Raw genomic sequence first — 24,862 nt, 5'->3', positions numbered from 1 at the left:
TATTTATTCAATATTACCATGGACTGGTACCTGAAGCGGAGGGCTGATCACCCTTCCTTCATGTGTAAACGATCAAGATAACACTGCGTTTATATGACACAGTGCCCTATGCACCATTGGGGTGCGGATAAATGTTTTTATTATTTTTTTATTAGTATAGTAGTAAGCTTGTTTGGCTATCATGATTGAGGTCCCAGGTTCGATACCCAAAAGGGTCAAAATAAATATAAGAGATATTTTACACTAATATTTATTTAATAACATCCTGAAATTGCCAGTTTGCCTTGATATAATTAACCACTTAATGCTTTTGAAAGAGCAGTGTTTGTTGACGGCTAAACTGGGATAACATCGTGTCGATGCAGTGCTCAATGCGTCATTTGGTGCAAATAAGGTATAGAAAATGACTTTTAGTTCTATATTGTATACGAACTTGTAAATCATAAAAGTTGAAGTCATATTAAATTTTCATGATAGATTTTTTCTAGCTTTGATAATATGGATTTTTTACTATCCCGACTATAATAGAGGTTTTACTTATAAAATATATATTTAAAACTGATTTTTGTTGGCCAATAATGAAAAAATTACAAATAAAGTGCTTGAAATATTGATTATAGTGTTATTTTAATTTATCTAGTATTAGGGAGATGGTAGACATGATAATTTTTTTTATCTAATAAAATATCTCTGCAATTTTATGTTTCAAAAAGATTAACAACAAAATTAACCTATTTAAGAGGATTATCTTCTCGACCCATTATCTCGAGAAATATAATTTATTATTTATAATATAGGTCATATGTTGCCTATACCATGAACATGAGTATTTATCACATGTGTGATTTTTTTCAATTTTGATAGGTAGGCAAGTTGGTATATTCCTTTGTGTGATAATTCTCAACATTATAAACATGTTACACACATAAAAGTATTTTTAAAGTACAGTGAAACCTCTGTCTATCATTTTTAAAGGGACCTGTTGAAATAAACTGTGAATGCGGGAGAACAATGTGTGTAGTAGAAAGTTTTCAATCTTCCAAAGAGTGCATGCTTCTGAAAATGAAGGTACAGGCAGCAGCTTCTCTTCATCAATATCGACCTGTTTTGCTATATCCGTCAACCTTGCATCATCAAGCTTTCAATAGTTCCTATCCCAAATGTTGAAATATTGTTATTTAATGTAACAAAATTGAGAAGAATGTAAAAAAAAACACAGAAAAATAAATAAAAATTGCAGCTTAATTCAAACGACGAATGAATATGGCAAAATGGTGATAGAGAAACGATCGATGCGATCTATTTTGGTATGAAATGAATTTGGGGTAGGAAAAATAAACAACACATCTGGGAAAACGATTATTCGAGGAACGATAGATAGATGTTTCTCTGTATTACCAATCATGATGAATTATTAAGATTTTTTTGACAGAATCTAATTATTATTATAATATAAATTTAAGTATGAGTTTAATTATAATATAAATCATGAAACAACAGTACATAACGATAATATATTTTAGCGACAAGTTATCTTTCTACACATAGAATTCTATTTTATTCTCATTTGATCCTCAAAAATTTAAAAAAAATGTCAATACTGTAAATACCTACATACATATTATAAAGCCGAGATATCATTTTACAGGATTTTTAGAATAACTTTTCGGATTAATGTTGCCATGCTCAGCTGCATTGTATTCTCCTTCTAACCCAATGGTGCATAGGGCACTAAGTTGACCCAAAACAGTTGTTGATTTAAAGGGGCCTGGGTGATTAGTACTGCATGTCAGGCATTAATTTAGGGTAATTATTATAAAAATATTACAGTGAGTATAAATTTAATTTCATTGATTAATTTGGCAGTAACTTTGTATCTATCCATGTTTCAATTAAATTTTACTTGAATACCTCAAATTTTTAAGAAATAATGGTATTTCTTCTTCAAACCCTTATCCGCACCCCAATGGTGCATTAGGCACCGCATCATATAAACACAGTGTTATCTTAATCATTAACACATGAAGGAAAGCTGATCAACCCTCCGCTTCAGGTTATAATATAGGTAATATTGAATAAATATTACCCTGACTGGTACCTGAATTTATTTGACACCCCCCCTGGGAATCGAACCCGGGCGGTAGCCGGGTTCGATTCCCTCCAGAGCGGTAGCCGAGCGAGCAGACCATTACACTACAGAGGTAGACACGGTAAAACAGAGGATAATGGTATTTAGCAAATGAAATGAAAAATATATCAATTTAGCTCGTGGGTCCTTTAACACGGTAGCCAAACACTCTAATCACTACACTAAGGAAGCAGATATATTGAATTAGGAATTTGATAATTAGAGTGATAAATCAAGATAGATGTTGACATTAAATCCACATATTTTTGTCAAGTATGCAGTATACTCTTCTTCTTCTTCTTGGTGTAGGCCTTGTGGCCTGTTTTTAAGAGGGATTAGCCTCCTGCGATGTCGATTCCCAGCTATGGACCCATCTCTTTGGTGGTCTGCCCGGGAGTCGTCTACCATGGGGTTGGCCGTATAATGCAATGTGGGGGAGTTTGGGGGTTTCATTCTCCTCCCATGCGCATACCATTATCTCCTTCGCTGCCTTCCCCACCTAACGACATCTTCGATCTCGCATATTTCCCTGATCCTGGCGTTTCTTATTCTATCTCGAAGACTCTTGCCTGATATACTTCTTAGAGTCTTAATTTCTGACACTCTAAGCGCGTTTTTTGTGCCAACGGTGTCCGCGTATGCAGTATACACCAGTTTTAAATGTCCTCAGACATGGCATTTGGCAACGCATAAATTAGGCCGACCAAATATTTGTCCTAAAAAATTATTCAAGTTCCTTAGTAATAAGGATATACTTTTTACATTGAACGATGGATCACTATTTATTACTGTTTTAATTGAAGATATATCATTATTTATTACTTTTTATATTGAAGATATATCATTATTTATTACTTTTTATATTGAAGATATATCATTATTCATTACTTTTTATATTGTAGATATATCTTACCTTTTCATTCAAAACATTTTTCGTAGGTAGGATAGTGTTTCATAGGTAGGTACTTATACAGACCCAGTGATTGTTGTACTACAATCGTAGAATTGTTTCTTTTTTAACCTTATTTTAAAGTGACCACAATATATCTGTGGCTTGTACAACACCGATTACCATGTGTCTATTTGGGCGGAACACAGTATACGTATAGTATTGTAAAAAAAGTTCAAGACGCGTTTAAAATTTTAAACAAGTATAATTTTGAATTGAATACTGTTGTCAGTTAATATTAAGCTGTCTATGTTTGAGATCAAGTTATGGCAATGGAGGTTGAATCAAGAACCTCTAATTCGAAATCTACTATTTTAGCGATGGGATCACAATCCAACTCAAATTATTATAAAAATATTATTAATCAGTGAAAAAATATGTGGAAGAACACCATCTTTTTCTTATAATTCTTATTCACACCCAATGGTGGATAAGGCACTGGATCGCATCGAAGTAGTGTATTTTGATTTAGGTTAGTGCCTTTATTACCCTGGACTAGTGCCCAGGGTAATATTATTAAAAATGAGAGTGAAAAAAAACATTTATTTCGAATCCCTCTGATAGTCAAACAGCTTATCCACTGCACTACGGAGATGTACAATATTTATTGTACCTACGGCATAATTTATTGTACCTACCTACCTGGGTAGTGGAGTACCAAAAATTCGTATCTGCAGGTAGATATTATTAAATACATCTAGGAGGCATTGCAATAATGAAGGGAACAATAATACCACACTTGCAACAAAAATGGAATTTCTTAATATCATCAAACTGGATTCCAATACGAATAAAGGTGTACTCAAATGGCAAACGCGTAAGTAAAATAATAATGCGACGGGCTGTCGCCCGCACGTATCGGCCACAATAATATTATGAACACATAATGTCAGCGCCAAGGTTAAACACCATGTTTACCTCGAGGAAAATAAAACAAAGATAAACAGTTTTAAAACTTTAATGATTCAATGGATAGCGATATAATATAAACATATATCTATAGGTGAAACAATGAAATCACGAGAAGACCTTAAAATTATAGGGTACATATTAAAATTAGTAACACAGCTTTTTAAAGAATATCATCTAAATCATTGTGTTAACACACCACGCAGAATCAGCTTTCTGGAACCGTCTTGTGTCGCTCCCAATCCAAATTAGAACCTTCGACGACTTTTAGTATTAAGATAATATAATGCGAATGTTATCCGTAAATAACGCGCACTAGTTGTGTTCCACTGATCCGATGCAAACATTCAACCTTTTCAATTTAAAATCTAGGTAATTTCGACATGTCCGTACCACTAAACACACCGCGAAATCTTACGACGTATGAGATGAGAAAACGAGAATAAAAACTAATTTTTCGGTTTAGGTTCCGTTTTCTTTTGGTTACTTTCCGTATTCATTAACTTGGTCGCTATTTTTCTTGAATGTCCAGACGGATCGTGATGGTTTGTGTGTTCGCTAACTTCCTTCTTTGTCCTTTGTTTTCCGCTGTGGCCAGAGTGAACGTGCTTGTCGAATTCGTAGTTGTAGTGCTCGTATTCGTCGAAATGCGTCTCGGACATCTTGAGAGCTTAATTACTCGAGGTAATACAAATTGTAAATAGACTAGACTGCTTCTTAGGACGGCCGACTTCGAGAATCGATCGACTAATGGCGGCTCGCTGGTCGGGCTCGCTCATAAAAGGTGGCAGAGATTGACGCATGCGCAAAAGCGAGCACAATGCGCACGCGCGATTGGCGGATTTTCTTTGTCCGTGACGGGGGAAACTTAAAATAATACTAGTATACAAGTAGGTAGGTACCATCGACGCAAAGTAAACTCCGCCAGATTGCTTGGATATTTTATGAGAACGGTAGGTAAGTTAAACATGAAGGTAGACTGAATTGTGTAATATTATTTATACGGAGGTTAACAAACGCCCGTGACACATATTAAATCATCAATTTATAGGATTAAACCAGGAAAAAAAAACACAAGAACCGCATGGAGACAGAAATATCCCGAAAATTTTAAATTATGGATTTAGAGACATTTTAAATTAAGTTTTTTTCTTCTTACCTGCCTATCACGGAACATGGCGGCCCATCGGTGCACACGGCTCCCCGTTTGAAGACGTGGAAGTGCGATGGTGATGGCGGGAGCTGGACTTCAGGATCGGGAGGGATGAGAAGACCATCTGCCAGCCTGTTGGACTTGTTGACATTGTTCACAATGTAGTACGCTGCGAGCCCAACGCAGATCAGCAATATTCCAACAATGAGAAACACGTAGGTCTTACGAAAGTGGGGCCTAAAAAAATATCCATAACAATTTTGACATCTTAACATAGATCGGCTGTCCAAACTCAAAACACAGTAAGGGACATTTTTTTGTAGTAAGTTTTTTTGCATTTTTGGACTAAGTAGAATATACATAGTCCAAAAATGCAAAAATGTCCCCTACTGTGTTTTGAGTTTGGACAGCCGAGATGAAGAACAATATGAAATTCAAAGCATTTACAGGGTTTACGACCATCATAGGCTTGGTTAAGTGATAACTTTACACACGTGTAATATTCACCAATTCTACCCACTATTGATAACCACACTACTATTACTTTAGAAGTTGTATATATCCTATAATTGACACATTCTTTCACATATCTCTCGAGTTCTTGGCATCATCTATGGTTAAGTAGAGTAAGTTTATTTTTATCTTATAGAGACCTTTTATTTAATTTTGGAACTCCTAAATATATTGACCAAACTCATGGCACAGTACGTGTGAGTTCGCAAGAACCATTTATGTTGGAATGAGGAAATCTTTTATTAAACGGAGACTCGTTTTATTTGTATGTAAGGTCCGAATCCTGAATTATATTCACATACCTGAGACCCGCCTGAAAATATGATTTTCAATTTTTTATGTAGTTTATGATTTGACCGGTTATTTTATTTACAACGTTTTGAGTGTGTCCAAATACTTGTTCACAAATCTAGACTGTCAGCACTTAGGAGTTTTTTTTTTAATTTTTGATTTTTCTACATAGATTTGTGAACTATTTGGACACACTCAAAATGTTAGTTATTATTGTCATTAATAGATTGATCTGGTTGTCGATTCCAATAAGAGGCTAACTACGCGGTGTAGATTAGTTTAAACTTTACTTCTACTCGTGTTTGAAAATCACAATCTATAAATAAAAGTAATCTTATCATTTGGGATCAAGTGTCAGATACCTACCTATTGAATTTACGTCATATAAAAGGACAAAAAAATATGCACTAGTATTGAATCTGTTCGGCTGTCCAAATTTAAAACACAGTAAGGGACATTTTTTTGTAGTAGGTTTTTTTTGCATTATGGACTAAGTAGACTCTACTTAGTCAAAAAATGCAAAAAAAACCTACTACAAAAAAATGTCCCTTACTGTGTTTTAAATTTGGTCAGCCGTGTTGTATCCGTATTCACAAATTATGTTAATATTAACCCAGAAACGAAAACTCCACACAAAAAAATATATATTAAGCCAACCGTCCATACCGTCAAAATGTTGGGTTTGGCTAACGCGCCAGGCGCGTGTATCTAACATCTCCTCCAGTTTGGAATACGCGCTAGGCGCGTGGGGCTGATAATGAGTAAAATGGCTTAAAAGTAGTACACAATTGAAAGTATACTCTAAAAGTCTCGACACAATATTTTATGTCAATGTGTAATGAATAAAAAAAAGAAATATGAAATTAAATATTATGTATGAATGTATAATTTGCGAAAGTAAACTCAGCTTTATTAGTCCCCGCAACATATTTATACTCGCTTGTCTTTAAGCGAGTATAAACATGAGCCGCGCATGAATGCTACACACAAAGATAATTACAGTGGAACCTCTCATAACGAGTAATTCGCATAACGAGCAAAAAATGTGAAAAAGATGTTCCCTAAACGAGCAATATTTCACATAACGAGTTACAGAGACAGGGTAAGTCCCTTTTTCACGACATCTACTTGTGAGCCAGTCAAAACAAAATATGTTTCGTTTAACGAGTAAGATTCTGGAATGAATTATGCTCGTTATGAGAGGTTCCACTATATTAAAAAAAAAAAACATATTTTCTATCGTCCACCATGTCGGAATAAAATAATATTTATAAGTTAAATAAAACAATTTTTTTACACTATTTTTTTGGTCTTTGATTTGTAATGTTATTATCATGAAAGGCAATCGATTATATAAACGATTAGCTTTCATATCAGAATGTTATGTATTATAATATTACATGTACTCGATTTTTTTTTATAAAGTTAATTTCATAATTGTCTTACTTGCATGCATTTGACAGAAAAAAAGTAAAATGTTTTTGACCGATAGCCGAGAGCTAACATGTTAAATTATAGATTAAATAATCGATGTGAAATTAGCATGATAAAAAATATAGAAGTAATCATAATTGAAGCTTATTATAGTATGGTACGTATACTCGAATTTGCAAACGAAATGTTTGACGTTGTAAAAGTTCCATAGAACAAAGAAAAATGGATTTTTCTTATGGTGTTGGTTTATTAGTTATTAATTTAATGTGAAATCAGAAGACAATTGGTAGCATTGAAATATGTAGAGAAATATATCGTAGTCGTACAGGAGAAAGTGACTAACTACCAAAACGTAAAATGTTTAGGAGGGCCATTTAAGTCACTTTTGCTTGGCAACAAAATAAACATCAATGCAGTTAGTCATTTTCAACAAGTCAATATATTATACTTCCAAGTTTAAAATCCTTTGGGAGTTTTTCAGGGCAATATTAAGCAAGTAAGATATAAAATAGTCAATGATCACGTTTTTGTAAAACAATGCACTTGGTCACTTTTTCCTGTATGACTACGATATATATATATATATATATATATATATATATATATATATATATATATATATATATATATATATATATATATATATATATATATATATATATATATATATATATATATATATATATATATATATATATATATATATATATATATATATATATATATATATATATATATATATATATATATATATATATATATATATATATATATATATATATATATATATATATATATATATATATATATATATATATATATATATATATATATATATATATATATATATATATATATATATATATATATATATATATATATATATATATATATATATATATATATATATAAAGAAAAAAAACCATTGATAATTAATTAGTTTTGATAAAAGTATGATCATTCATTTACTGCATTACTTTTTGTTCGTATTTTTTTATTCTAGACCAAGAATAGGCAAAAAAATTATATGTCCGCCTCCGTAGTGTAATGGTCAGCACGCTCGGCTCTCGTTCTGGAGGTCCCGGGTTCGATTCCCAGGGGGGGGGTCAAATAAATATTAGTGATTTTTTCACTATAATATTTATTCAATATTACCCTGGACTGGTACCCGAAGCGGAGGATTGATCATCTATCCTTCATGTGTAAACAATCAAGATAACACAGCGTTTATATGACGCAGTGCCCTATGCACCATTGGGGTGCGGATAAGGGTTTTACTACTATACGATAAGTGACATGATGACGTTTAACGTTACGCGGTATGTTTTCTAGTCCCTCGTTTTTCGTTGCATTCCAAATTTATTAATTCCACCAATGCTGCGATAAAATTTAATATTTTTATAGCCGTTTATAAAAATATGCTATCACCGAATTGAAAAAAATGATAACGCCAAAAAACAGTACAAGCGTTAATTAAAAAAATGTATAAATAGAGTGTACCTTAAGATAATGAGTGAGGAAAGAACGGTAAAACAATTTTATGAGGTGAATGTAAATGGAAAAAGGAGCAGAGGAAGACCGAGAAAAATATGGCACGATCAGGTATGCAAAATACTTGAAAGTGGTCAGGTTAGAAGTCGTAATAATCGGCGGGTATGTATGAGGAGATGCATGAACGTGGAAGAGGCGAAGAATGTTTGCAAAGACAGAGTGATGTGGCGTTCTATCCTCTCTGCCTACCCCTGCGGGGTAGTGGCGTGATGGTTAGTTACCTAATGATATAGATGTTCAAATGGTGATAAAAGGAGAGAATGCAAGGCTGAGATAAGCATTATCGATCAAATTAAGAAAGGTGTGTTGAGATGGTTTGGACATGATGAACGAATGAGTGTTAGAAAGTTTAGTAAAACAATTTTATGTGGCTAATGGAATGAAAACTAGGCATGATCAGGTATGTCAAACATTTGAAAGCGATTAAGTCAGGAGTCGGAATAATCGGCGGGTATGTATGAGGAGATGCACGAATGGGGAAGAGGTGAAGATTGTTTGCAAAGGCAGCTCAATGTAACTTTCTATTATCTTTGCTTGCCCCTGAGGGGAAACGGCGTGGTGGGTAGTTAGTTATAAAAGGTTACTTGATTTTATTTTGGGTATACAATTTATCTACAATAATAAAGAAATAGGGTACTAAAAATGGATTTTCTACTACTACCACGCAGGGAAAGGGAGAGAGGATGGAACGCCACACCCTTCTGTCCTGACATACACTCTTCGCTTCCTTCACATCCATACATCTATATAGTCACACACGCCCTCCGATTACGCAGACTTTTGACACCACCAGATCTTAGATTCTGATAGATCTGATGGATTTTCTAGACGTCTAAATACGTTATAAACAGTACTTACTGTACTTTTATTCCCACAACTTCCTTCCTGATTATTATTTATTTATTTACATATTTTAAATATGATGAATACAAATCAGTTTCTGATTTGTAATATGCATTAATGAAGTTACAAACCTCGATCATTAATACAATTTTATTTTTGTACATTAAGTGATACTGTATTTTAAAATACGCCTTTCAATAAAGGATATTGATAAATATTATATTTTAAGATATGAAGACATATAATATATGAATAAAGTAATGTCAACAGAATGCTGCTTTGACCGATTTAAAATAAAATTAGTTGTTTGTATTCCAGTGCAGTGATTGTCCTGCCGAAGAGATGAGTACATTTCAAACCTGGTGGACTAATCATCGATAAGTGGTTCTATGCTCACTGAGTTTACATTTTGCTATAATGTCTGACCACAAAGTTAATGCTTTATATGTCCATTAAAAATATCAATAAATATTATTTTTAATAATACCCCGTCTATTAAAATCAAAAATTTGTTTCTATTTGAAGCACTAACTTTGTGATTTTCCATTTTATAATTAAAATGTAACTTTGTTTTAAAATCACTGTAAAGCACTAAAAAACAAACTAGTGATTTGAAAACAAAGTTACATTTTAATTACAAAAAATTGTGTTTCAACAATTTAAATATTATGAATATATAAAATAAACAAAATTGTACAAAAAGTTTAGGACAAAGGTGATTACAATGCAAAAAAAAATTATCACTAATGATATTGACGAATTAATGAACGTACGAGTGTGAGATAATGACCAATGGGAGATAATGAGTTGCCCTCTTTTTACATTAAAATACACAGAACTTAAAATATACATGAAATGTTCTCCGCTGACGTTTATTTTTAGCTAGGAACGTGGCACACATGGATTAAAAAGAAAACTAGGTAAATGTAGTTAGAGGTTCAATAAACCCATTAATATACATATTATATTTTCAGACAATGTAAAGAAACCACTAATTAGAAGACTATATTACTTAAACGATTTTTAGATAAGATTTATATCTAAAAGCTAAGGGCCAAAAATGTGTAATTTAAAAAAAAAACATTTTTTTTATATAATTAAATAACTTAGTTTTAACCACTTTTTTATTTGTTCAATTTAACCTACCGGTTTAAAAAAAACATTTATGATTTTTACGGAGTTTGTGGAAGTTTTTGGTGAGAGTATTTTAATGTTTTTAATGTTTTTTAATTAAAATAAACCCTGATGATGACAAGGTTCTTGTCGAAACCGGTAGGTTAAATTGTATTTATAAAAAAGTGGCTGAAACTAAGTCATTTAATTTTTAATGTTTATAAAATGTTACACAAAGTATCTGCGGAAATTCAAGAAATACTCTTTTTAGTTTTCTTGTCTATCATAATACACCAATGTGCAAAGAAAATGTTTGCTCTTTGAATCAGGTATGAAAAATATGATGTGTCGTATTGTAATTTTATGTAAACAATGATATTTAGTTATGTTTTTACTATCCTCTGGGAAAAAAACGGTTTTCTGACGTGTGGATTTTGTTCCAAAGTCTTCAATTATAATCCTTTAATTTAACTGCGACATTTTTTTTGTAGATTTTCAATAAAAAAATGTTAAATTCAATGTACATAAATTTACACAAACTTAGAGTTTTTCTTTTCCATTCCTTTTTTGTAGTTATTTATTTAAAATAAAATAATACAAAATTGTATTTTTAATTAAGATTTCACTTGGTAAATATACCAATATTACTTAAAATGTATTGTGAAACGTGTTTAAATGCGTTCCGCGTCATTTTCAAATACGGTTTTTGAAAATGATGCGAAATGGACCGAAACACGTGTCACGATAGGTTTTAAGGAAAAGTTGTATTTCCTGTGTGAAATTTAAATTAAAAATGAATATTTATTTACTACAAAGTGACTGCCAAATCATCTGATGAAAATTGTGTTAGGACAACATAAAGTCTAGCAAGAATAAATCAACCAAAATATTCATAATATTTATAAAGAGGATTTTTATAAAGAATATGACAATTTTTAACTGGATTAAGATATAATTTAGAGACATATTTTCATCTAGTATAAGTCAGGAATCATTTTATATATAGATTTACATAAATTTTAGCATGTGTAACAACACTGAAATGCGTTTATTTAAAAATTTTGAAGGTGTTTTTAATGATTATAAGTACATGACATAGAAAGTTTATTAATTTACAAGATGAGTTATAATTTTAACTGGATTAAACTGGACTATTCGTTACAAGGTTATTACCGACACCTTTTAAAACAGATCATGTGATTTTCAAAAATTATTCATTTAAAAAATATATATATTACATACATAAGTCATATATATAATATTCCCGATGAGTCATTTCTATTTCTCATTTTGGGACATGGGATTAAGGTTAACAAGACTGGAACACAAATAATAAAGTTACAAAAAAGATTTTTAAAAAAATAACCAAAACTAATTAATGGAAAAATAAAAAAAACATTAAACAGGTTTAATAAAAAGGCATTACAAGCATATTTAAAAGAAATAAATGAGAAAAACATAAGGTAAGTAGCATATGTAAAATAAATAATTGAGAAAATACAAAAAATGAGAAAATATAACAAATGAGAAAATATTAAAAACATAAGGTAAAAATTAAATAAGAAAATATGTCTAATCTTATATATCTTACATATATTAGTCAAATTATTTTATTTTGGCATAAGTATATTTCTTTCTCACAAATATTTCTTTCTCATAAATCGCATATCATGACATATAAATCATTCCATAAAGTATTTTTTCAGATCCTTTATTTTGGATCCCCGAATACATACTACTACTACCATCACGCCGTTTCCCCGCAGGGGTAGGCAGAGAGGATAGAACGCCACACTCTTCTGTCCTGACATACACTCCTCGCCTCCTTCACATCCATACATCTAGTCATACATGCCCTCCGATTACGCAGACTTTTGACACCGCCAGATTTTAGGTTCTGATTGATCTGATCGTGCCAAGTCTTTTTCGGTCGTCCACGCTCTGTTTTCCCTCTCACATTCGCCACATATATTTTCTTAGTCATTCTCTCGCTATCCATTCGCTCCACATGTCCATACCAACGCAAAGAGCTCTTCCTAATCTTTTCCATTATTCCTCGTTCAGCCTTACATTCCTTTCTTATATCGTCGTTTTTAATTCTGTCATACAATGATTTTCCACACATTCGTCTGAGGGAGCGCATTTCAACAGCGTTCACTCTGCTTTCATCCTTCCTTTGCCAGTTCCATGTTTGGCTTCCATACATTAGTGTCGGTACTAGCACGCCGTTGTGAATCGCTAGCTTGAAATACATAATACATAATATTTATAAAAGATTAAATACTGCATTTTGTATATTAACTGTATTTTAGTCTCACACAATCAGACTCAATAGACTATTATATAAATGCTGATAAAGTTCAGTTGGTAAATATTATGTATTACGACATTTCATCATTCTGAGTGTGAACCTAAGGAATCGTTACCCAAACAACCTTCTCATTGACCTTGTTCGCCACTCTTATGTAATGGAATATATTTTATGTTATCGCCTTCTCGACTTCACCACTGCTCGAATGAGTAATTTGAAATTGATCAACGTCAACAGTTTATTTTAAGTCAATGCGAATGAGGCGCAGTTAAACACATTTAAACAACATTTAAACGCATTTAAACTAGAAAAAATGAGGGCTCGACATTTTAAAGATACAATCTTGACAGTTTGTAGATAAGTAAGTAGTTTACCTGCGTCATTGTCAATTATATCAATTTTATTTAACTGAAATGACATATGTTTGATAGATGTTCGAATGATGAAATAAGGAAAGAATGTAAGGCTGAGATAAGCATTATCGATAAAATTAAGAAAGGTGTGTTGAGATGGTTTGGACATGTGGAGCGTATGAGTGAAGAAAGAACGGTTAAACAAATTTATGGAGCGAATGTAGTTGGAAAAAGAAGCAGAGGACGACCGAGGAAAACTTGGCACAATCAGGTATGTCAAATACTTGAAAGCGGCCGGGTCAGGAGTCGTAATAATCGTCGGGTATGTATGAGGAGATGCATGAATGTAGAAGAGGCAAAGAATGTTTGCAAAGACAGAGTGGTGTGGCGTTCGATTCTCTCTGCCTACCCCTGCGGGGAAGCGGCGTGATGGTTAGTTAGTTAGTTTTAGAAATGACATATTGAGGATTATTTGAGAAATGGTAACAGAAATGAAAGGGTAAAAATTATACTTAGATTCCCAAATATTAAATAAAACTTTAAATATTTGGGAACCAAGTCTTACCTTCCTACAGATAAAAAAAAATTGAAGACATTGAAATTCTATAAAATAAATTTTATGAATTATGTACATATTTTTTTCCAAGAAGAAAAAAAATAACGCAATAAAAATTATGATATAAATAAATTATATCTCCCGCAAACATAATCAATAAATAATAAGCGTAAGTGCATCTCTAAGATCAAGACGTTAGTCCCTTATTGGAGAGAACAGCGTAATTAATTTTAATATTGTAAAGTAGAAATGTCTGAAAAATTAATAAAATTATGGAAAACTCTTGTGAATTTGTCCGCCTCCGTAGTGTAATGGTCAGCATACTCGCCTACCGTTCTGGAGGTCCCGGGTTCGATTCCCAGGGGGATTTAATAAATATAAGTGATTTTTTCACTCTAATATTTATTCAATATTACACTGGACTGGTACCTGAAGTGGAGGGCTGATCACCTTTCCTTCATGTGTAATCGATCGAGATAACACTGCGTTTATATGAAGCAGTGCCCTATGCACCATTGGGGTGCGGTAAGGGATTTATTACTTGTAAATTTATCAATTAATTAAAAATGTATACATTTAAAAAAAATATTGTATGGTCTATTTTTTAGTTGAAGGCAACAGAACAGTAGTTTGATAATACCCTAACAAGGCGAAATAGTTTTTATACACGATTTTTTTTGTTGTTTTTTTTTTAATAATAAAATTCACACGTATTAACCCAAAAAATCAGTGTATGGTTTTGATAAACTTTATAAAATTAAACAACTTTATTTTAACCACTTTTTTATTATTATTAATACATTTTAACCTACCGTATTCGACAAGAACCTTGTCATCATCAGGGTTTATTAAATTCTAAAACATTCAAAACATTAAAATGCTCATAATTGATTACATTCCCTTACCAAAAACTTCCACACACTCCGTAAAAAATCCTAAATGTTATTTTTATTGTGTATTCCGTGGCAACTCCAAATAACAACTACGAATGGAATCACCCAAAAAGCAGTATGAAGCCGCGCACGCATACGTAAAGTGGAGCACACACACAGTTTTTGGTAATGGAATATAATTAATTATGAGAATTTTAATGTTTTAGAGTTTAATAAACCCTGATGATGACAAGGTTCTTGTCATAACCGGTAGGTTAAAGTGTACTAATAATAAAAAAGTGGTTACAACAAAGTTGTTTAATGTTATAAAGTTTATAAAATGTGCCACAAAGTACCTGCGAAAAACATTCGAAATATGATTTTGATATTTAAAATACAAATTATATTAAACGCCAAATCAAATAATAAATAAATTAATAAAAGAGTTGAAGGCTTTAAACGACTCGTATATGTATTTGAGTCATCACAGTGTGTTCTCGAATCATAACACAACACATAGCGTCCATGTATTGCCTGATAAGACTCGGATTATTGCATCAGAAAAGTAAATGATACAGTTTTAATAATAACAGACGACTGTTTTTTTCCATGTACTGCGCGCTAAGCGAAAATATGTACATATATGACGCACACATACGTACAGTCATATCTCATGCCACCGAGAAATTTGTTTTGGTTATTCAGAAAATGCTGAAAAGGCATTTACTTATGTTGTTTATGTCGTAAAAGTCTGAGTAATTGATGAAAATGGGATTTATTATTTGTTGACATCTCATCAAAGATGAAGAAGAAAATGGAAGTATGGGCATTTACGGGGCTGACAACCGTCATAGGCTGGTTTAAGTCATCACTTTACACACGGGTAACATTCACCAATTCTACCCATTATTGACAACCACACTACTCAAATTCTTGGAAGTTCTATATATATGAACCAATTTAGAAACCTTGTTCTTGAATCACTAGAACTTCACTAGAGACATCTATTGGTGAGATGTAAAGAAGCTTTTTATCAAGCAGAAACTCTTGTATTAGTATGTGAGGTCCAAATCCTGGATACCAATCACACACATGAGAGACGCCAGAAAATACCATTTTCATTTTTATTATTTAAGCTTATTATTAATTAATATGAACATAACTCCTGTAATTGGAGACAATCCAGATTTTGTGAACAAGTATTTGGACACACTCAAAATGTTGTAAAATGGGATTTAATATCTAATAGAGATATTCCATCTTTATATTAAATTATAAACATTCACAGTATAATTATAAACGGCTACCGTTTTGAGGTCCCGGGTTCGATTCCCCCTCGATCAAATAAACTGAAATAACTGATTTTTATTATTGTAATATTTATTCAATATTACCCTGGACTGATACCTGAAGCGGAAGGCTGATCGCCTTTCTTTCATGTGTTAACGATCAAGATAACGCTGCGTTTATGTGATGCATTGCCCTATACACCATCAAGTGCGGATAAGGGTTTGAAGAAGAAAATATTCAATTATTTAAATGTCCGCCTCCGTGGTGTAATGGTCAGCACGCTCGGCGAAGCGCCCTTGAGGTAGTATTTTACGAAAATGGCGCTATATAAGTTATCTAAATTTATTATTATTATTATTATTACCGTACTGGAGGTCCCGGATTCGATTCCCAGGGAGAGGGGAGGGTAAAATAATTACGAGTGATTTTTTTACAATTTATATTACAGGTCATAAGCCCTGTAAATATCCAGACTTCGAAATTCCTTATTATCTATATGGAGATGTCAAAATGTAAAAGATAATTGTTGATGACATCCAATCAAATACGACGTGGCCGAATGATGCGAGCATTTCAAATCTATCTGGCTCCATTATTCATTATAAGTTTCTATTTTTAATGACTTTATCAATAATGAAAGCAGGTTGTCTTTATTTCATCAAAGAATCAAAGTTTTTTGACCAAAAGAGGTATTGTTTTATGTGTTTTGGATCTTATAGTTCTATGTAAGTTTCCATAAAGTGTGTTAATTCTGTATTGATTAAATTATAAATGACTTTATTTTTTTTTAAATTTTCAATATAGACGGAGAAAAATAAATCATGATTTATTTTAAATATTTTAATGTTTTTGTTTTACTTTTGTAATTTTTCCTGTTATTTTATGACGTTAAATAATCGCACTTCACAACAAATATGATGAATTAGTATTTATTTATTTAAAACCAGTTGTACTCGGGCCACGCGTTGTTGTGACTCCGATGAGTCCGATTAAACGTAAAAGAAAAAAAACATGCATATATAATATGTTTGATTTCACAAAGCTTGTGAAGCGATGTAAATTTTAAAATTGTTGGGTAATATATCTACACCTAGTTATTTTCCAAAATTCAACACGGTTATTGGATTGAATTCTACTTTTATTTACATATATATGATAATATTGGACTCTTTCGTCTTATTATAATTACATTATCAAACACTGTGTCAGTGTCAAACACTGACACAGTGTTTGATAATGTCTTAATAAGACGAAATGTTTCACATATTATCATTGACACAAAAAAAAGTTAGAACACCCCAACCCGCAGCGCGGCTGAGCGCGTTGTGATTTGAACACCCGAGAACTAGGCCTTAAAACACCGTTTTTGTATTGAAAAAACAATTTTTTTTTCGAAATATTTATACGGTTTTGGAAAAGAAGTAGATTCTACTTAGTCCAAAAATTCAAACAAACCAACGTTTTTCAAAAAAAAGTCCCTTACTGTGGTATAAATTTGAACAGCCGATATATGTATTCTAAAAAAAATGTGCGCGGAAACACGTCTAGCCCCTAGAGCGGCCGGTCGCATTCTAAATTTCAACGTTTGAGATCTCAGCCTTAAGGGGGCAAATACGGGTATGAGTATGTATATAATATGGTCGTTAGTGTATGTGCAGGTGTAATGGACATTCCGATAGTTGGAGCAATAACACATCACCGTATATTTTTTAGTATGTCATCAAATGATAGTAAATGTGTTTATTTTTGTATATTAGATATTGTTTTTTCTCCATTTGAAAAATATTTAGTTTATTTAAAAATAATTAAACAATACCTTTTCTTCAAAATGCAAAAACAACACTTTCAGCCCTCTAGCGGGTAAATATTAAGTTAAAAATATGCCGCTTTTGCTGGGATATAGTACATTTTCTGGGCGTTCACAGCACAGCAGAAAATGCAACTTGTGCAACTGTGCCCATATTAAAAAAGGTGATAAGAGAGACCCTAGAAACTACTGAGGTATAAGTCTCCTTAGCTGTGTTCTAAAACTTATAACCACCATTGTCAGAAATAAATTGGAAACACAAATCACCAATAGAGAAGAACAACAGGGGTTAAGAAAAAACAGATCAACAACAGATGCCATCTTTGTTGTTAGACAAATAGTTGAAAAAGCAATAGAGACGTCATTAAAATTCTCGATGAAAAAGAAATACTATAATGCTTATCTCAGTCTTGCATTCTTTCCTTATTTCATCATTCGAATATCTATCATCCATTCTTTTGTCAAACATTTGTCTGAGAAAACTAACTCTAATTGTATTCATGTTTGTGTACACACTACATATCTCAAGTATTAAAAAAATAAGGCTATCTATATTACAAAGTAATTAATATTTGTTATGAGAAAAGTTAAAGAAGTATCGTTAGTGTAAAGGAGATAACGCAGCTATTATTTTAGACACGATTTATTTTACGAAAGAGATTACGGGTTGACAGCGATAACACTGGCACGACTTAAGTAAATATACTGTATATATATATATATATATATATATATATATATATATATATATATATATATATATATATATATATATATATATATATATATATATATATATATATATATATATATATATATATATATATATATATATACATATATATATACATATATATATATATATATATATATATATATATATATATATATATATATATATATATATATATATATACATATATATATATACATATATATATACATATATATATATATATATATATATATATATATATATATATATATATATATATATATATATATATATATATACATATATATATATATATATATATATATATATATATATATATATATATATATTTATATATATATATATATATATATAAATATGTATATATATATATATATATATATATATATATATATATATATATATATATATATATATATATATATATATATATATATATATATATATATATATATATATATATATATATATATATATAAATATGTATATGAATTTTTTATTGTGATAATTCTGCTTCTAAATAATATTTTGATCTTTGTATAGTATAGACATCTACATAAAATAAAACGTTTTATATCTACTATGTAGCGAATAGGTTGGTATGTATTCACACATAGCTGAAATTAGTATAAAACTGTATTTCATCAACAATAGGTTTGAGTCTTTGCTAAATGTAAAATAAAAACAAATATTTAAAAAATCATATAAATTATGAAACTATCTGTCGTAACACTTTACTAACGTTATAAAATAGCCCAAATAATATTGTTAATATTTTTTATTGTTATTAATAATCGGTGTTATTAAAATCAATAAAATTAAAATATCATGGAAAAATGTGTATTGTAATATTAGTTTACTTTATTTTCTGTTGAATGAAAACGATTTTTTTTTGTAAATTTCTTACAAAATTTGTAAAATTTTAGGTGTTTTAAAATATGTGACAATGGAAAATGAGATGCTCCGACGTTTGCCTATGCGAAGTATAAGAGGCGTATTCCCGTAAATTCACACTTTCCAAAAATGATATATTAACAATATTTTACGTGATTGACTGTCATGATATGTAAATTTCATGATATTAATATATCATTTTGACCAACTTACCGCTTGTAATACAAGTGCCTCATCCGCATATTTTCTTTCTGGGTAATTTTCTTGTCGACTTTAACCTTCTGCTTGACTTTTCTCTTTCTCAGGCCTATTTTAATAACGGTTTGATTAAACCCAGAACAAGATCTCATGCTATGTATTTGAGAAATATATATTTTACATTTCAAAAGCGCACAACTTCACTGACATAAGACCGGTAACTATAAATCCGGTTGAAATATACCATAGTAACGAGAAACGGGATAGGATACAGTTTCCACAGGTTAACAGACATGGTGAATACAAACACATATTTTTCGCGGGTTGTTGACGTGATTTCTCAAATGTGAATTCGGTTTTATCAAAACAAACTCTGTATTTACGTTTTAGAATGACAGAAAATAGTGACAGATGACCCATTTACATCCTCTCCGTGGAAATGAGAAGGAAAATCAATATCCTTTCGAAGGTTCAGGGAAACTTTAAGCGGGATTTTCATTTGTTCAATTTAGTTTCAAAAGTCATCCATAGATGTCTCTTTTCAAAATATGTACGAGTATTATTAAAAATTTATTTTATGTACAATCTTTAAAAAAAATAAACGGCAGCGTATAATACGATAGAAATGTTTGTATTAAAAAATAATTTATTCATAAGTGTTTATAAAAAAGGAAAAAACCCTTAGTGTATTGTATATTATATTCAATTGTAAACGCACGTACAGGCTCCTATGTGAGATTTTATTTATTAAAATAGGGTACTTTTATGTAAAGAAGAATTTATAAATAAATGAAAAATTAAACTAAAACACTCAATAAATAAAAGAAAAATATTTCTTCAATCATTGCTAAACTGTAATGATTCGCGATAATAAAAGCGATAATAATAATTTGTTGATTTTTCTATATTTTACGTGTTATTTAATATTATATAAATGACTGAGTGTTGAGAAGGTTTAAACATGTGATACAAATATATGAGGCGAACTTAGTCAGACACAGAAGCAGAGAAAGCCCGAGGAAATTTGGCACGATCGAGCACTTTAAATAATTAAGCATGGGCAAAATGGGCCCGAGGCGTTCTATCCTCTCTGCTTACCCCTGCATGAAGCGGCGTGATGGTTAGTTAGTTAGTACGTACAGGTATACGTCTGTGATTTAGGGATAAAATGTTCACAATGAATTTGGCTATTAAAGCAATTATTTTATATTTTATGATACATAACTCATAAATTCAATATTTACGTAAAAAATATTAAATGTACGTTACTTTTTTAAAATTATAATATTGGAATTTAATTATTTTTAGTAAGTACTCAGATTGGGATGTGTATAAAGAGTTTGCCAAAATAATAATTACTAATTAAAAAAAAACTTTTAAAAACAAACACACGATCTTGGAATAATTATCGAACAAAAAGTATAAACCCCTCATAAATATTCTTATGTTTCATAGAGATATAATCCTTTTTTACCCGTAACGCATCTGACTTCGAGCATTTTTAAATTAAGAATATCGAATTTTCAACGAGTAAAGAGGTGGCAACATCAAAAGAGTGAGAAACAATGAGTAGGTACTTTTAATTTATATTATATTAAGAAATAAAAATTACTTTTTGATACCTCATCAAAGATGAAGAAGAATATGGAAGTCTGGGCATTTACGGGGCTTACGACCGTCATAGGCTGGTTTAAGTAATCACTTTACACACGTGTAACATTCACCAATTCTACCCATTATTGACAACCACACTACTCAAATTCTTGGAAGTTCTATATATATGAACCAATTTAGAAACCTTGTTCATGAATCGCTAGAACTTCACTAGAGACATCTATTGGTGAGATGTAAAGAAGCTTTTTATTAAGCAGAAACTCTTATATTAGTATGTGAGATCCGAATCCTGGATTATAATCACACACATGAGAAATGCCAGAAAATACCATTTTCATTTTTATTATTAAGCTTATAATTTGACCAGATAATTTATTTACAACATTTTGAGTGTGTCCAAATACTTTTTCACAAAATCTGGATTATCTCCAATTACAGGAGTTATTTTCAAATTACTTTTTGATCAAAAAGTAAATTGAAAATAACTCCTGTAATTGGAGATAATCCAGATTTTGTGAACAAGTATTTGGACACACTCAAAATGTTGTAAAGAAATAAAAAGACTAAATTTTTTTATCTACTCACATTTTTATCAAACACTAACTAGTTTCGGCAAAAACCAGTTGCCCTCTTCAAGGTTTATTTTATGACACAGTGTTTTTATTTCTCAAAATAATATATCACAATGATTCACAAAGTTAATGCTTTCAATAATATACTAACTAAACTAACTAACCATCACGCCGTTTCTCCGCAGGGGTGGGCAGAGAGAATAGAACGCCACACCACTCTGTCCTTTCAAACATTCTTCGCCTCTTCCACGTTCATGCATCTCCTCATACATACCCGCCAATTGTTTCGACTCCTAACCTGACCACTTTCAAGTATTTGGCAAACTTGATCGTGCCAAGCTTCAAAATATACTACAAAATGTGCTTCAAAATATACTTTTAATTTAAACTCACCAGTAGGAATCAGGCAAGCCAACTGAAGAATATTGACAATACATCTGCTCAGAATTCTTACAATTTCGTTCACTATCACATTCGTTAGAATTTCTTCGCATAGAGCGCCACTTTTGCGCCATATTTTCTAAACAGTCTAAACAAAACCAAGCGTGGTTTATAATACACAACATATGTACGTCTTAAATCATGCAATTGTGTCTAAAAACCTGCTTTGAAATTCAACAACTAATTGACGACCGCTCTTAGAAAGCATAGTGTGATATATCCGACATAATCGAACAGGAATCGTTTTTTTTTCCTTTTTACATCTGAATATGAATTTTTGAAGGCCAAACGTAAATTCGTATAAAAAAACTGCTTGGCATTAATTTGTTTGTGAAGTTTTTATTCAAGATACAATATATTTGTATTAGTTCATCTTGAATTAATAATAACGAGTTGTTATTAACATATTCATTCATTCAAACCCTTATCTGCACCCCAATGGTGCATAGGGCACTGCATCATATCTTGATCGTTAACACATGAAGGAAAGGTGATCAGCCCTCCGCTTCCGGTAACAGTCCAAGGTAATGTTGAATAAACATAAGATTTATTAACACAAGTATAGGTAAATGATACAAGGAAATAATGCAAGGCTGAGAAAAGCATAATCGATTAAATTGAGAAAGGTGAGTTGAGATGGTTTAGGCGTGTGAAAGAAAGAACAGTAAAACAAATTTATAAGGCGAATGTGGATGATAAAAGAAGCTGGGGAAGACAGAGGAAAGGTCAGGTGTTTAGTTAACCAACAAGTTAACACCGCATTGATCCGATAAGAAGGCCCAATATACGATAAATCGGAACTTAAATTTCATTGAACTCAGGTTACATTTTACGTAATTGAATTTTTTGCTTGAAATACCGTTTTTGTACTGAAAAAAATATTTTTTCTTCGAAATGAATGTATGGTTTTGAAAAGAAAGAGTTATTCTCAAAAAAATCAAATTTTAATTTATTTTTTTATATTACACGGAAACAAGTTCGGCTGCTAGCAAATACAAATTAATTCTGACTTCATTGATATTCATTTAAAAAATATATAAAATTGTGTTAGATCACTATACTTCCAAGCTATTGATAATTGTGTTAACTTATTTTCAAATACGACAAATCTTGCTTAGATGACGGTACAAGTATATTTACATAATAATACGACTAGCATTAGGTAGGAACCTGTACCTACACTATGTTGGTTTATATGAGTTGTAGTCTAAAAATGGAAAATTAAGAAAGATCCGGTCACTCAGAAGATCCAGATCAGTGCATCTATATCATTGGAATGATTCGTTCATTAAGACCAGATCAATGAAATGACTAATTATTCGTATAATTTTAATAAATAGGGGGCAGGGTAAATTTTCATTGCGACGATCTTAAAAAAAAGAGTCATCAGGAAACCATGTGACCTTCATCTTTCCATCGAATATGTTTTATTATGTTTTATATTTATATTATTTTTTAATTCCCAACATAGTTGAAGAAGCGTATGGAAGTGATCACTTTACACACGTGTAACATTCACCAACTCTACGCATGATTGACAACCATACTACTCAAATTCTTGGAACTTCTATAATTCTTTTGTAATTCGAAACAGTTCGCTTGAATTGACGAAAATTTCACTAGGGACATCTATAGTAAGATAAAAGAATCTGTTTTTATAATATCAAACACAAACTCTTTCATATATTTTATATTGGCTAGTGACCCATGACCGAATCAGTGAATATGTATTTGTGTATTTCCGGTTACGAAATGTATTCACTAATGTCAGAAATTTTAGCAATTTCTTCAGGCCTTCTTTTTTATGATATTTATTTATTCAGTTATTTATTATAAAGCTTGGCAAAATCAAGTATATCAAGTATTTTAAATAAAATAAAGCGGTTAGGTTAGGAGTTGATTACATTGTTGGATAACATGATTCGAAGGCATGGCCTAGGTGACGTTATTCAGGACAGAAGGACCTCTAACCTGAGGACGAGGAGAGCTGACCTAAGCAGTCTAAGGACAATAAGCTGGAATGTAGCCAGGAAGAAGAAGATCAGGTCACATACATGAAGAGCGAATAATATTTGCAAAGACTAGAGAAGTGTGGCGTTCGATTCTCTCTGCTTCTTTGATTTTTGATCCACTCACTTTTATTACATACTACAAACCAACTAGTTTCGGCAACAATCTGTTGCCCTCTTCAGGGTTTGTTTTATAACTAAACAGACACACATAACATTTTTTTCATTCGAACCCTTATCCGCACCTCAATGGTGTATAGGGCACTGCATCATATAAACGCAGTGTTATCTTGATCGTTAACACATGAAAGAAAGGTGATCAGCC

The 24,862-nt window shown here is 31.3% G+C and overlaps 2 protein-coding genes across 5 annotated transcripts in view; both read right to left on the bottom strand.

Moving 5' to 3' along the window:
- LOC148307728 (glutathione hydrolase 1 proenzyme-like) overlaps nucleotides 1-24,862 on the bottom strand; it is a 62,777-nt gene that overhangs the window by 27,497 nt on the left and 10,418 nt on the right. For 2 of the 4 annotated variants that reach the window (XM_088262885.1, XM_088262886.1), the window contains exon 3: nucleotides 5,146-5,376. In XM_088262885.1, coding sequence (XP_088119011.1) covers nucleotides 5,146-5,376 — 231 coding nt within the window. Of the gene's footprint in view, nucleotides 1-5,145; nucleotides 5,377-19,916; nucleotides 20,126-22,480; nucleotides 22,649-24,862 lie in introns of those variants that run through there. The other 2 variants (XM_088262883.1, XM_088262884.1) reach the window with 2 other exon arrangements.
- LOC148307729 (uncharacterized) lies at nucleotides 4,277-4,738 on the bottom strand. The gene has a single exon (XM_088262889.1). The coding sequence runs from the start codon at nucleotides 4,646-4,648 to the stop codon at nucleotides 4,436-4,438; it is 213 nt and encodes a 70-aa protein (XP_088119015.1). The 5' UTR covers nucleotides 4,649-4,738; the 3' UTR covers nucleotides 4,277-4,435.

This window comes from Brachycentrus maculatus, unplaced genomic scaffold (genome assembly GCF_059751285.1).
Source record: "Brachycentrus maculatus isolate JH-2025_06_01 unplaced genomic scaffold, ASM5975128v1 h1tg000190l, whole genome shotgun sequence".
Classification (NCBI taxonomy): Eukaryota; Metazoa; Arthropoda; class Insecta; order Trichoptera; family Brachycentridae; genus Brachycentrus; species Brachycentrus maculatus.
This window is presented reverse-complemented; position numbering and strand designations above follow the sequence as displayed.

Excerpts from the sequence above, each read along its gene's own strand:
- LOC148307729 (XM_088262889.1), bottom strand. The coding sequence starts at position 4,648 with ATGTCCGAGACGCATTTCGACGAATACGAGCACTACAACTACGAATTC.